Source organism: Heterocephalus glaber, unplaced genomic scaffold (genome assembly GCF_053883595.1).
Source record: "Heterocephalus glaber isolate CG9 unplaced genomic scaffold, H.glaber_assembly_v1.0 deba00001733, whole genome shotgun sequence".
Taxonomy (NCBI): Eukaryota; Metazoa; Chordata; class Mammalia; order Rodentia; family Bathyergidae; genus Heterocephalus; species Heterocephalus glaber.
In genome coordinates this window covers 1,034,846-1,049,987 of record NW_028258444.1, presented here as the reverse complement: position 1 = coordinate 1,049,987, position 15,142 = coordinate 1,034,846, and the positions used below count along the sequence as shown (strand labels likewise).

The following is a 15,142-nucleotide window of genomic DNA, read 5'->3' as shown; positions in this document are numbered from 1 at the left end:
TTAGTGCATATATGACTTTTCATGTCTGTTAGTATTGGTTTTATATAGTTGGGTGCACTAGTGTTTGGTGCATAGATATTTATGATTGTCATCTCTTCCTCGTGGATTCTTCCCTTTACAAGGATGTAGTGTCCTTCTTCGTCTCTCTTAATCAGTGTTGGTTTGAAATCTACTTGATCTGCACAGAGGATAGCTACTTCTGCTTTTTTGGGGGTTCCTGTCACATGGAGTATTGTTTTCCACCCTTTAATTTTCAATCTATGAGTTTCCTTTTGAATGAAGTGTGTTTCTTGTATGCAGCATATTGTTGGATTTTGCTTCTTGACCCATTCTGCCAGGCTAATTCTTTTGATTGGTGAATTGAGACCATTAACATTGGTGGTTATTACTGAAACGTATTGACTTGTCATTGCCATGACTTTTTCTTTTTGTTGGATTCTCCCCCTTTACATTTAATTTCTTGCCATGCCAGATGGGTTCATTCTGCTTTGCTTCCTGGGGTTGTGATCCTCAATGTCTGTCCCTAGGATATTGTGTAAAATTCTTTGGAGTGCTGGTATGGTATTCACAAAGTTCCTAAGGTGCTCTTTGTCATGAAAGTATCTTATTTCTCCATCCATTTTGAAAGATAGTTTTGCAGGGTACATCAATCTGGGTTGGAGGCTGTTTACTTTTAGGGCTTGGAATATGTCACTCCAAGCTCTTGTTGCCTTGATGGTTTGTGTTGAGAAGTCTGCTGTGATTCGGATGGGCTTTCCTTTGTATGTGATTTGTTTCTTTTCTCTAACTGCTTGGAGAACTTTGTTCTTCTGTTGAGTTTCTGGAATTTTAACAATTATATGCCTATGTGTAGATTTTTTTTGATCAAGGAGTCCTATATTTGGAATCCTACATGCCTCACTTATCTGTATGTCAAGCTCTTTCCCCCTGCTTGGGAAGTTTTCTGCCATTATTTCTGTGAAGAGATTTTTTTATGTCATCTGCACTCTCTCCTGTTTCTTCATTGACTCCAATCAGTCTTATGTTATTCTTCTTTGCATCATCTAGCAGCTGCTGGATTGATTTCTCATGTTCCCTTCTAATTTTTAAGCAATTTTTCTTTTCCTGGTCATTAATTGCAATCTTATCTTCTATATCTGAAATTCTGTCCTCACATTGGCTCATTCTGCTGTGTAGACTTTCAGTGGAGTTTTTCATGTCCTGGAAATCTATTTGCATCTGTTTTATGGATTCCATTTGTTTCCTATGTTGGTATTCCATCATGTTCCTGAGCTCCTCGCTAGACTTATTAATCATGTCTTGCACTAGGGGCACAATTTCTCCTGTTATCTGAGAAATTATTTCTGATTTCATTTTTTCCAGATCCCCTTTTGTTGCCAGTTCAGTGGGTCCAGGTGGTTGAGTATCAGAGTGTTCCATCTCATTTCCCTTTGGGATTGCTGTAGGTGATCTGGAAGTCTGATTTTGAGACTTATTTACGTGTTTTCTCATTTCGACTGGGGCGGGGTGCTGTTAGCGCCTGCACGGATTACCTCCTCTGAGCTGGGAGAGGTGGGACATGGGCCGGGAGCAGTGGTAGGGATGGTGGGCCTAAAGCCCTTTCCTGTGGGCTTGGAGCAGCTGAAGGGATGGTGGCCAGGAAGCCCCTTCCTCTGGACCAGGAGCAGTGGGATGGCAGCTCAGAAGCCCCTACCTCTGGGCCGGAAGTGGTGGGAGGGATTGTGACCCAGGAGCCCCTTCCTCTGGGCCAGGAGTGGAGGGACAGAAGGAGGCCCAAAAGCCCTTTCCTCTGGGCTAGGAGCAGGGGGAGGGATGGTGGTTGGGAAGCCCCTTTGTCTGGGCCAGGAGCAGTGGGACAGCAGCTCAGAAGCCCCTAACTTTGGGCCAGGAGCAGCAGGACTCAGTACCATGGTCTGGTGGTCTGGTGTCCTCTGCGTCTTTGTAGTGTGGTACCAGGTGGCTGTACAGAGGAGTGGGGGGGCTGTCCAGTGGACTGTTGCCAGGGAGCGGGCTGATTCGGCATGTTCCACACAACTCGAGACCTCAGTAGGGCATGTGCAGACCTGCCTGTCTGCAGCAGGCTGATTCGGCATGTTCCACGTGACTCAGGACCTCGGTAGGGTGTCCACAGACCTGCCTGTCTGCAACGGACTGATTTGCTGTGTTCCGCACAACTTGAGACCTGTGGTCATGGGTTTCTTCAGATTTTCTTTGTCATGGAAGTATCTTATTTCTCCATCAATTTTTAAAGTTAGTTTTGTGAGGTACATCAATCTGGGATGGAGGTTGTTTTCTTTTAGGGCTTGAAATACTTCACTCCAAGTTCTCCTTGACTTGAGGGTTTTTGTTCAGAACTCTGCTGTGATTCTGATGGGCTTTCATTTTATGTGAGCTGTTTCTTTTCTCTAATAGCTTTTGACCTTCTGTTCTTGTGTTGAATTTCTGGACTCTTGATTATTATATGCCTTGGTATAATTTTTTATCATGGTTGGTTGGAATTCCATATGCCTCACTTATGTGTATGTCAAATTCTTTTTCCCTGCTTGGGAAGTTTTCCACCATTACTTCTGTAAACAGGATTTTTATGTCATTTGTGCTAACTCCTTTTTCATTGACTCCAATAAATCTTTTTTTTTTTTTTGGTACTGGGGATCGAACTCAGATCCTTGTGCTTGCACAGCAGGCAGCAAAACCACTGAGCTAATAAATCCCTGCCCCTCCAATCAATCTTATGTTATTCTTTGCATCACCTAGCTGGTGTTGGATTGATTTTTCCTTGATAGTCTTTGTTATTTTCAAGAGATTTTTCTTTTCATGATCACTAAGGGCAATCCTATCTTCTATATCTGATACTGTCCTTACGTTGGCTCATTCTGCTGCATTATATTTTCAATGATATTTTTAACCTCTTGAATATCTGTTTGAATCTGTTTCATGGATTCCATTTCTTTCCTATATAGTTTCCATTATTTTCCTAAGGTCTTCTATTTTTTAAATCTGTATCTGCTCTAGAGTCATGTATTATGTCTTTCATTATGGTTATCATCTTTGTAGTTATCTGAGAAACTATTTCTGGTTTGATTATTTTTCTAAAGCCTCATTCATCTGCTTTGTTACTTCTACTGTTACCACTTCAGAGTCCAGTCTTTCAAATTGTTCCACCTCATTACTCCCTGGGTTTGCCTTTCATGAGCTGGAAGTTTGGGGTTGCGTCTTGTTTTAGTGTCTTCTCATTTTCCTTTTTTTTTTTAATTCCTTGTTTAATGCTTGTAAATTGTATATGGAAAGTAGCTTTATTGCTAGTACATAGAACCCTTAGGAAATGACTACTTCCCAGAGATGTCTTGTAGGTGTAGCTGGCTTTTGAGTTTTGAGTCTTTTGCAAGATCCTACTTCTTCAATTTATTGGGGATGAGAAGTTGCTGCCTATTTGGCCTCACCCCTGGTTCTTTGGTCCTGGCCTATGACCCTTAGGCAATCTCCATCTTGGAATACCAAGAAAAGCAACTGATTATAACAATTATGTCACCTTGGGGAAAGTAGTACAATCAAAAATAACAATCACATCAAACATAGCCTAGAAAATGACAAATTGTGGGAACTATTGTCTTGCCTCATTAAACTGTATGAACTTTTTTTTTAATGCCAGGGATCAAATTCAGGACCTTGTGCTTGTGAGGCAAACATGGTTCCACTGAGTTAAATCCACAGCCCTAAATTGTATGAACTATATTTGTCATTATATAACAAAATCTAAAACTAACCAGAAAGGTGTATACAGTAAATATGCCCACAGAATGGTGATTTTACCCTTGTGAAGAAAATTTAAATGGGATTAGTGGGGGAAATAGGGAAATAGAAGAGGAAGAGATTAGAAGCAAGGCTGGAGGGCAAAGAAAGATTACACCAACTTTGGGGAACTGAAGAAGACAATAGGGAAAGAGAGAAGGATGAAAGAAAAATAGGAACAGAACAGAACATAAACAACAGAAAAAACAAAACAATCAAGAAAAAACAAAACAAAACAAAAACAAGAAAAGGAAAAAAGGTGTCCACTTCAAGGAATGTCTTTGCTGCTGCTGGTTGACAAATTGAGCACACATAGCCTAGATTTGTGTGGATTAATCCCAACAAGCCAGCTATAGATTTATGGTGGCGTAGTGCATAATCCCACCAAGCGTATACCTTTTGTTCTGAAGCTCTGGCTGGCTTCTGGCTATGAGGCTGGAACCCTTTTTGTTCAGCATGCAACACTCCATGTGTCTCCTGCTGGCTTGAACTTGGCTCCTTGACCTTCTGCTGACTTGAACTCGGTTCCACCTCACCCTGATGGAGCCAGCCTGAAGCTGCTCTGAGTTGCAAGCTCAATTGGCCCTTCTCCAAGATGGCTACCAGCCAATTGCCTTCTCCTGGGGTACATCTGACCCTGAATAACTCACCAGCCACAGAGTCTGCTGTGTCCACTGCTCTATTCCACTAGTGCATTTCTCCATGGAGCCTTCTAGAGTTGCCAGGAGTCACTACATGTCTGCAGATTCAAGCAGACCCTTCCCATGCAATGAGTCAGGGTTCAAGGAGAAAGTGCTGCTTGCTACCTCCTTCTCCTTCTTTGAAGTCTCTCTCCTCACTCTCCCCATGAGCTTCAACTCTTGCTTCAGATCCTTGATGAGTCCCAGGAAACCAATTCCTTCCTTCTTCTCTTCCTCACATTGTTATATTCCAGTGTCTGGATGCTAAATCTTGGAGAGGCTGTTTCTCTGCTATTCACCACTCCACCATCTTCCCAGAAGTCCTTGAGTCATTTTAAGTCTCGATTTTGCCTCAGCTCTCAGATGTTTAAAAGTATCTAAAAATAGCAGCTCCTTTGCTGAGTCCACCACTGTATTTGCCATGGGCAGGGGATGGGGTAGACTTCTGGGGAAGCACTCCAGCGTCAAAGATAGTGGGTCAGGAGAGGGAGAACAGCGTGCATTTCCAGTGACTGCAGAGCTAACACCCCAAGCCTCAGTGTATCCTGTCCTGTCTAGCAGCCAGGACTTGCTGGCCCCACCTCCCCAGTTCTTTGTTCAGGACACCAGAAACCTGGAAAGAATCATCCAGGACACTCCATCTAGTACCAATCTCACCTGGACAAGTTCTGCCCATGTATTTAGTTGTAGATCCCTCCCTCAGCCTCTGCACCTCAATTTCTACCCTTCCTTTGGAAAATATGTGGACCCAAGAAGCTACTTATTTCTACACTTGATGTTTACATGATTAGCACCAACAAATGTTTTCTTATTTTTGTTCTCAGTACTGGGGATTGAACCCAGGGCCTTCTCATTGAGCTACATTCCCAGCCCTTAGTTTAGTTTTTATTTTGAAATGGAGGCCTCTCACTATGTCACTAAATTGTCTAGGCTAATCTGGAACTTGCAGTCCTCCTACCTCAGTCTCCCATTGTGCTGAGATTACAGATTGCACCACCATACCCAGCTTGTGTTTTTAGAAAGTTAAAACTTCTTTTACATTTGAAGTTGTAGATTCTTTAATATGAAATTTTGATCTTCATTTGACTATCATTTTCCAGCACAGGGGGCTAAACAATTGTGGATTGGTTCTCTGATCCCCACAGGGAACACGAGAATTTCAATGAATGAAGTATCACACAAAAGAAACTACATTTACTGTGACTGAAAGACTTGCAGGTTACTAGGTTAGAAGGGGACTTTCCTGTTGATGTCCTGAAGGCATTTCCTAATGGAAATAGCCATGGAATCTCACAAAAAACAGGAAGTAAACTCTCTCTCCTCCGCACAGATGGAATATCTGACTGCAGATAAGCAACTAAAACTTTCTTTGTATATAAGAAGTTATTAGAATAAGATTATTGACATTTTAGTGTACATTATGTGGCTTGTGCAAGGTTAGGTGTTAGTGCATGAAATAGTTTTTGCTTGGAAGAAAGTAAGTGGTTTTTAAAGTTAGTCTTATGTATTTTTATATTTTATAAAATATATTTTATTCAGTCTTAAATATTATTATATGTTTCTAAAAATTAAATGATATATATGTAGGGCTGGGGATTTAGCTCAGTGGTCTCGCCGCCTGCTGCGCAAGCACAAGGACCCGAGTTCAATCCCCGGTACCAAAAAAAACAAAACAAAAATGATATATATGTAACAAGTAGGATGCTTATAATTAGGAAACTGCTGGAGATGAAAATGCACAGAATATTAACATTTGGGGCCAAATACATAAATGAATCTTTATGCAAAAAGGTATGAGATAAACACAGGTCAAAGGTTCAGAAAATTTTCATTTTTGTTTTTAAAGAACCAGTGCAGGACTTTATGCCCAAAGTTCACTGTCATGCTTCATATAAAAAGAGATACAAAACAGCAAACAATTTTATTCTTTAAACTAATTTGTTAGCTGGACATGGTGATGCATGCCTATAATCCCAGCACTCAAGAAGCTGGGGCAGGAGGATTTCCCCATGTTTGAGCCAGCCTGAGCTACATAGTAAGTTCAAGGACAGCCTGAACTATGTGCTGAAACTCTGTCTCAAAAAACAAAACAAGAACAAAAAAATAATAATAAAATAAATAAATACATAAACTAATTTGTTATCTTGGATATCATGAAATAAGGGACTCACAATGGCCATAAAATCAAGGGACTATTTTCACTGCCCTTTCAAATATTTTGCACTGCAGCTGAACTTACTATTATTTTATTTTATTTTATTTTTCGGGGTACCGGGGATCGAACTGGGGTCCTTGCACTTGCAAGACAGGCTGCAGAACCACTGAGCTAAATCCCTGGCTGAAGTTACTATTATAATTACTATTTAGAAATGTAAAACCATTTCACCATTTCCCTAGGACACTTTCCACAGCAACTCCTCATGTTTCACAGACATTGTGACTTTCTGTATGCACTTTCATAAATATGACTTCTGGATAATTTGGAGATGTGAACATCAGAAAACAGGCAATCCCTTTCTTAAACCTCTTCACAGTGTTCACTGTAAACTATACTTATTCTTGGCTAAGTAATATACACTTTAGTGAGTACTGTATTCCATTTACATTGTACACATTTTTTTCCAAATCTTTAATCTACTTTTAAACAGAAAGTTGTGACTGAACTTTACAAAAATACTGGACCTCAAAAAGTGATCAGAATCAATATCTAATGGTTTGCAGTTATTACCTAATTAAATTCAAATTTTTAAATTTATTTTCATTTTTATTGGCTTTCAAAGATTTTTTAAAGACAAATTTAAAGAATTTAAACCAGTGCATGGACCAATGTTCTAGTGAACCTGAACATCAGGACTTAAGTTCAAAGAATTAAAGAACTGACTGAAAAAAAAAAATCTGCAGTCACAAGTTCCCTGAAAACCACAGAGAAGTCCTCACAAAGCAAAGTCTTGTTCCCACTGAAATGGATTCTTCTTTTATCTACTGTCGAGGGACTGAATTACTGTTCTGCTCAGGACTCTTGACTCAGATTTCAGCTTGTCCTTATGTTCCCTTAGTGAAAGGTGTCTGCAACTCTACACCTTTGGAGCAAGAAGAAAAACAGAGGACAGAATCTACTCTTCAAGAGGCCCAAGGGCCATAGTGAAATACCCTGGCAAGCTAGAAAGAATTGTGGCAAGTCCAGGGCTCACTGGTGACTCTGTCAGAAAGAAACAAAAGAGAAATCAGCATGCAGCCAAAGACTGGCCTCAATTTTCTACCAGGGACTCTCTAGAAAAGCCCCAAGGAAGCTTTTCCTTAGCAACAGCCCTTGGATCTCCAGACTGCCCTAAACCCTGAACTCTGGTGGTCAGCTTCAGCTTCTGTCTCCCAGTTTGCCTTCACACCAGTGCAATGCAGGTGGCAGCTGTTGCAGCAGATGTGATCCTGCTTCTCAGCATGGGCTGGACATCTGACTCTCTCTGCTCACCCACCATATTTTACAGAGACTGCTGGATCCGACGTTTCCCAGGTCTCCTTGTTGAACTGGAGGAGTCTCAGAAGTTGGGAGCCCAGTTCTTGAAATACTATTCTGAGAGCACTGGCCAGAAGTGTAGTAGGAGCTGCTGCCTCAGGAAGGACGGTAAGAACTAATGACACCATGGAGCAAAAGTCAGGGGATAGCAAAGACCCAGTGAGGAGCCCTGGGCAGATGCCAGTGAGAGGCCTGGGGATGAGGGAGGAAGAGAGGACCACTGAGGCAGCCGCAGGGTGGACCAGAGCAGGCTCTATTTACAAGTCTGGTAATTTTCGGGATGCTACAGAACCTTCAGGAAACAGAATCTTCTTTTCTCCCAAACAGTGGTAAATGAAAACATTTTCTCCAGAGGTAACTCATAGTATTTTTGTAGCCCAAAATGCTATGTGTATGATTTCAAAAGTGTAGGAAGTATTGAACAGGAAGTTAGAATGTGAATCATATTTTGAAAGATATAGAGAGTTACATGTAAAGTAACAAATTTTTATTATTCACATTTTTTGAGCTTTGCTAATAGATTATTTTCTGTAATTAGGAATCTAGGTGTAAACACCATCCATATAATATAATCAAGGCCTTCAACTAGGAAAGCTTTTCATTGCTGCAGAATTTCAAGTTATAATTGCTTAAAGACATTTTTTCATTTTTCCCATGATATTTTAAACAACTTGGAAAGACAAAAACAACATAGCACTTTAAAGTAATTCTCTTGCTTGGTTCTCACCTTTTTATTATGATTTGATGCCAACTTGTTAATCTCCAATGCCTCTTACCCAATTACACGTCTGTAATTTCTGAGATGAAACTTTGAGCTACTTGGAGAGAGAACCAAATTGTCAAGGGACCACACTGTGAGGAGCTGTCACAGCCCAAGTGCTCAAGAGTTAGGCACAAAGACAAAGACAATTTAACGACAGAGAATCTTTTTGAAAAGATAGTGGATCCAGATTTCCACTTTCCAGATGTCTCTAATTTCAGCAAGCCTTCACCAAGGCAAGTGTGGAAAGGGCAGTACTTTTTCTGACTTTCCCTGACTCTCCACACCAGAGAGGCCAAGGTCTCTGGCTTTTCAGGGCTGCTATAAACATCTTTAAAAGTTTGTGATCTCTGAGTCTGTATGGCTCACTTGTGGCTTTCTTCCTTCACAATAGGAAAGAGCAAGAGGGATATCCTAGTTTTTATCTGGCTGCCCGAATTTTATTTTTTCAATTAATTAATTAATTAATTAATTAATTAATTTTTTGGTACCAGGGATTGAACTCGGGACCTTGCACTTGTGAGGCAGGCAACAGAACCACTAAGCTAAATCTCCGGCTGGCTGCCCAAATTTTAAAATGCACAATGTTGCTCAGAGTTGGAACTCTGATAGGTACACAGGAGTTTAAAACATCTTTTAAAATTGTTCTCTATATGCCTGTGTGGTGGTGGGTTCCTGTAATCCTGGCACTAAGGAGACCAAACAGGAAGACCATGAGTTCAAGACCAGTCTGGACTACATGGTGAGACCCTGTCTCAAAATAAAACAAATTGTTCTTTACAGTATCAACTACTTTCTTAACATAAATTCAAATATCTTAAATTTATTTTAATTTTTTACCTTAAAATTTTATAGCATAGTCCTCAGAAACTATATTTGTAACCTATAATATATTAGCGATGTTTTTGTTGTTGTGTTGTGTATTTAAGATTGAACCTCTGAGCTACATCCCAGCCAGTTTTGTTATGTTTTGTTTTGTTAAGTTGCCCAGCCAGGCCAGCCTCAAATTTGCAATTGTCCTACCTCAAGTAACTGGTATTACAGGTGAGGGCCACTACACTTGACAGCACCGTACCATTAATCAACTTTTGTCCTATTCTTTCTCCTTCTGGAAAAATTAATTTTTTTGGAGACAGGGTCTCACTATGTTATTCAGGCTGGTCTTGAACTCACAGTGATCCTCCTGCCTCAGCCTCGAAAGGGCTGGGATTACAGACATATGCCACCATGCCAGGCACTCCTTCTGGAAAAATTAAGAATGCAGAAATCTGGGGTTGCCCCAGAATGAATGGCAGCCATGCAGCTCCCCACAGTCACCTTGATGCCAGCACAGGACAGGTTATGCAGTCCCAGTTCCACAGCCACTGGCCCATGCTTGTAGGTCTGCTAATCACTCGATCCCTCTCTAATCCTACTTCAGTAAATGACCTGATACCTTTGGCCTATGGATACATTGCATGGTTCTAACTGCAAGCAGCAAGGAGTATGGTTGTGTTGCTTTTTAGAGAAGATAGTTTCAACATTTCCAACAACAAATTTGACCTCAGATACTCCAGAAATAACAATATGCTTTAAGGAGCAAATCTGCCTAGAAAAGGGGAGACAGCATGAGCCAGTACTGTGCACTCCCCATACTAGAATTCCAAAGCAACATCCTTTACCTGTCACTGTCCACCTCCTTCAGTGACCCTGGGCTGGCTTTCTATGAGATGTGGTTTTGCACACAGGGCCAGTATATGTTGTGTGGCAGCACTAGGCTTCTCCTGGTAATACTGTCACCACACTTTTTGCCCTTCCCATTATTCCTTTTTATTTCATTACAACATCTGCTCCCTATTTTCCTATTTCATCTGCGGATGGCCTCCAGAACCCCAGCATTATGAGAGGGCATTGCACAAGAAATCTGAGGTATAAATCTCAATAGGTTTCTTTAGTCAATTAATTTTTTCATGAATGTAAAATACTGGGAGTAGAAAATGATTCCATGTATGCTTTGTGGAAATGGATGTATGAAAGATTATTCAGAGAAAATCAGTAACTGCTTTCTTTTCCTTTCCTTTTTTCTCTCCTTTCCAATACTGGGAATTAAACCCAGAGAACACTGAGCTACATCCCCAGGCCTTTTAAAACTTTGAGATAGGGTCTTATTAAATTCCTTAGGCTGGCCTCAAATTTACGATCCTCCTGGATCAGCCTCTTGAGTGCTGGGATTATGGCATGGGACAGCTCCCAGCAGAGGCTTTTTATTTAAAAAGGTGATGTTTGGCTATTGTGCAAGAGTTTGCACGGGGGTAGCCTGCAATGTATTCCTAAAACTTTGTGTGTACTTTCACTTTTGCTTTTACCCTCTTTTCTCTTTGACTCGTTTGCCCTGCAGAGCTGGTTTCTCCCATACTCATTTACCCTGCACTTTTCAAATAAACTTTTGGCGCTATTAAATAAATAAATGTGATTTTAAAAATATTGTTATTATAATGCTTTATAAAATGTCTACATATATTCTTGCAAGATAGTGTAAATCCAGTGTTCCTGAAAGAAATGTTGGTTGGGCTGGGGGTTTAGCTCAGTGGCATTACCACCTGCCTCGCAAGCACAAGGTCCTGAGTTCGATCCCAGGTACCACACATACACAAAAAAGAAATGTAGGTTGCTCAGTGCTTGTCAGACTGGTGGAACTCAAGATCACCTGCAAGTGTTCTTTGCCTCTTTCCTTTCCAGTGTCTTGTAACTTGGCTGTCTTTTTTCATGACCCTATTCACAACAATGTCAACTGCCTCCACATCCACTGCCCAACACTAGAGAGCTGCATACTGGAGCCTGGAACCAGTGCCATTTTATACAACATAACAGACGGTAAGATGATGTATTCCAGGGCTTCCAAGGAGTTTTGACAGTACTCTAGTAGAGGAATATAGCCTAGAAACTGTCTGGCAATAGTTCTGTGTGTCCCTCAGAGCTCCTTCAGTGACCTCTGTCGGGAAATGGTTTGGTCATCCAGGGCAGAAAAGTGAAAGGAAATTCCCTTTAGTGTGGCACATTCAGCAGTGATGAGTTCATTCCAGATGACAGGAATTAGATGCAACTGAATAAGAGTTTAAGCACTGAATTCTACGTATTTCATGAGCACTCAGCAAAAGCCAACATAGGCATTTCTACTTCAGTGGCCCAGGTTATCACCACAAAATTTAAAAAAATGTTAAGTGGTAATTTTGAGATCTGTGCACTTGGCATACACAGGTTCTTCAAAGATGGAAATTAAAGACCAGCAAACTTACTCTGGAGATAGATAGATATAGATATAGATATAGATATATAGATATATAGATGTATAGATGTATAGATGTATAGCTATATAGATATATATCAGCATCTTACTGGTCCCAAGATAACCAGTGTATTTTATTCTAGAAAAAAAAACATGTTTAAGTGGTTTTTGCTCATGTACATAATCTCAGAATGCACATTTGTGACAATAAAAAATAGACTTGTCCATCGAGCCTGCCTGGCAAGGATGAGGTCTTGAGTTTGATCCCTGGTACTTCAAAAAAAGAAAGACTTGCCATCAAATATAAAGGAGATAAATTTCTTTACTGATTTATATTCACTGAATACTGAATGTTCCAGGCTGGACTCAACACTGTGGAAGATTGCAGCCACATCTCTGCCCTTATGTTCCTTATAATCTCATTGATGTGACAAGTCTTATAATTAGTGTAAAACATATAAATACAAAAATGTGTGATAATGTCTCAGTGCAAAAGCAAGTACAAGATTACAGAGGCAAACAAAGATAGGAAGGAAATGGATGTTGGCATGCTTTCCCAGAGAGAGAAAGACTGACTGACATTTTGCTAGCAGGGGTCACTGGAAAGCTATTCAGAGCTTTTCTTCCCTCAGGACAAACTAGTTCTGTGGCTTGTCTGAAGTCTGAGGAAAATGCTTAGCATACAAGAAGATAGAAAATACCAAACTTGAGAGCTGAGCCAGACGGATTTTGAGTTGGAGGCCAATCAGTGAGACTTTGTCTCAAAACAAAATGAGATGAAAAAGTGATAAAAATACTAAAACAAAGCAGGACCCACAGGGATTGGAAAAGGATGAGTTTTAAGGCTTTGCTAAAGACAGAAATAGTTTCCCTTTTCAGGCTCACTTACTCAACTTTGTTTTAAAGTTGTATTGTATCTCACATGGTGACTGCTCGTACAGCTTTCACTCTGACATTCAAGACGATTGTGCAGAAGCCCTGGTATACTCACAGTCTTCTCCTTGGAAGGAGTCACATTTGTTTACAGCAGAAAGCATCCTAGGAGGCTAAGATAAATTCAGATGTAGCCAATCTTTCTCTTTCTTTCTTTTCTTTCTTTCTCTTTCTTTCTTTCTCTCTTTCTTTCTCTTTCCTCTTTCTTTCTTCTTCTTTCTTTCTTTTTTCTTTCTTTTTCTTTCATTCTCTTTCTTCTTCCTTTCTTTAGTTTCCAGTACGTTTCTAAGACTTTCAGAAGTTTGCAGTGGTAGAACTTGAATTTAGTTCAATAACTCATAGTGGCAAAACTCAATATTTCTCCAAACTGTGCCTCAGGTTTTCCTTTTGAAATTAAAAATAAAATGAATGCTATCTTATTTGTCTTTCAGGTATAGATCCAGATTTGCTGGTTTTGGGGCAATCACCTCCTACATAGCTAAATACCCATTCTGATAAGTGGGACAAACTAAAGATTCTAAAAGCTATGAATGTATATGATATACAACAAGCTACCAAAATAAACCACGTGCTGCCCTCAACAGAGGCTCTGTTATCAACTACACCTGAAGATTCAGTTGTAAACACAAACAATACCAGTTATCTCAAGGAATTAAACACAGATTTGGGGGCAAGATTCATTTCCCTGAATGACTCCATTATCACCAAGGCAAATATGGTGTCACCAAGTGCTAACTTCATCAACAGTCCATATAACAAGACTATTTCTCCTTTCTTTGTGCCCATAGACACAAAAGTTCCTCACATGTGGGTTCCACTCCAATTTAACAGTAGCAAACAATTACTGAACAAAACCAAGGGGAACAACAGCAGAAACCACACATCTGAAAATGATGATGAGGCAGCTGTGACTTCCAAGACCTTGCTGGCATCTGTGGCCTTGTGTACCTCTGTCATATTTCTTTGCTGTTGTGTTCTTTGCTGTCCAAAGCAACAGGGCCAGTATAAATTAGGATAGAGAAAACCAGGACCCAGGCAGAATAAAATATGTAATATGCTGAAGGAGAGCTCTTTAAAGTTGTAGTAAGATTACAAGTTTTCGAGGGTTTCATTTCCAGTTTTCTGTAAGACAAGGGCAGTTTCAGTTACACAGGATACCCGCTCCTACCACTCTTACAGAGGCCAATGCTTGATTAACATAACTGCTTTCTTAGTTATTTCTATTGTTTGGGGGGGGGGTTGGTACCGGGGATTGAACTCAGGACCTTGTGCTTACAAGGCAGGGGCCAGAACCACTGAGCTAAATCCTCAGCCCTCTATTGTTTTTGATTAGTGTTTCCTTTGCCCAGCTTCCAAAAGTCAGAGCCTGTAGCAGTTATTTAGCACCATGTAAATCACAATTCAGCTGTATTAACTGAGTCCTTGTAGCTCTGTGGGTTAGGTGTACTACTACTATTGCATAATATCAAACTATTATATTCTTACTCCTGCCTTTTACAGATAATAAAACTGGGGTGAAGAGAGTGTAAGCATGTTGGGTGAAATCACACAGGCAGTAGTAAAGCCAGGACCTTGATGTAGACAATCTTTCAAAAGCCCATGTTCAAAATCACTGATAGATTAAGAGCCTCTGTTTTTCCAATAAACATGAAAAAAGATGCCAGGAAGACAATATCATACCATCATCAGGTATGTTTCTCAGTCAAGGTCAAACTACTGTCACATAGGGTAATAAAATCATTTAGTGGTTGGAGCAAAAAAGTACTATTACAATTACTAAATCCATAAGCAAATGCTTTCTGCTTTTCATGTTCAATTGATTAAACTTTCCCAATCCCATTCCTCTTATTTTCTGTGGCAGAGAGGCATTTCAATCAATTATGTATGTAATTTTTGAGACTTCTGTTGAATAAAACTTGAGAGATTTTGTTTGCTTCCTTCACTTGTACACTGTGTTTTCTCAGATGTAAATACTATCTCTAGGCATTTCAGTTCTGTCCCAGTCTTATGCCAGACTTATCCTCTAAATCTTATGCTTCAGCCTCTTAAATATAGAATATCACATTTCAAGGCTGTAATGATCTCAGATTTTAGGCCCTTGCCCTCATTTCTGAAAAACAGACAGTAAGCATAAAGAATACACTTGGGAAAATAGTATGGCTTCCTCAGATGAAACAAACTGTCCAGTGGCTTAAAAGATG

At 40.1% G+C, this 15,142-nt stretch overlaps 1 protein-coding gene across 1 annotated transcript; it reads left to right on the top strand.

The window, feature by feature from the left end:
* Window positions 1–7,642: 7,642 nt before the first annotated feature.
* Window positions 7,643–14,873, top strand: Mansc4 (MANSC domain containing 4). The gene is given in 3 exon segments (XM_004874680.4): window positions 7,643–8,091; window positions 11,462–11,596; window positions 13,373–14,873. Coding segments are annotated over 3 exon segments (1,017 nt in total). The 5' UTR covers window positions 7,643–7,862; the 3' UTR covers window positions 14,026–14,873.
* Window positions 14,874–15,142: the final 269 nt, after the last annotated feature.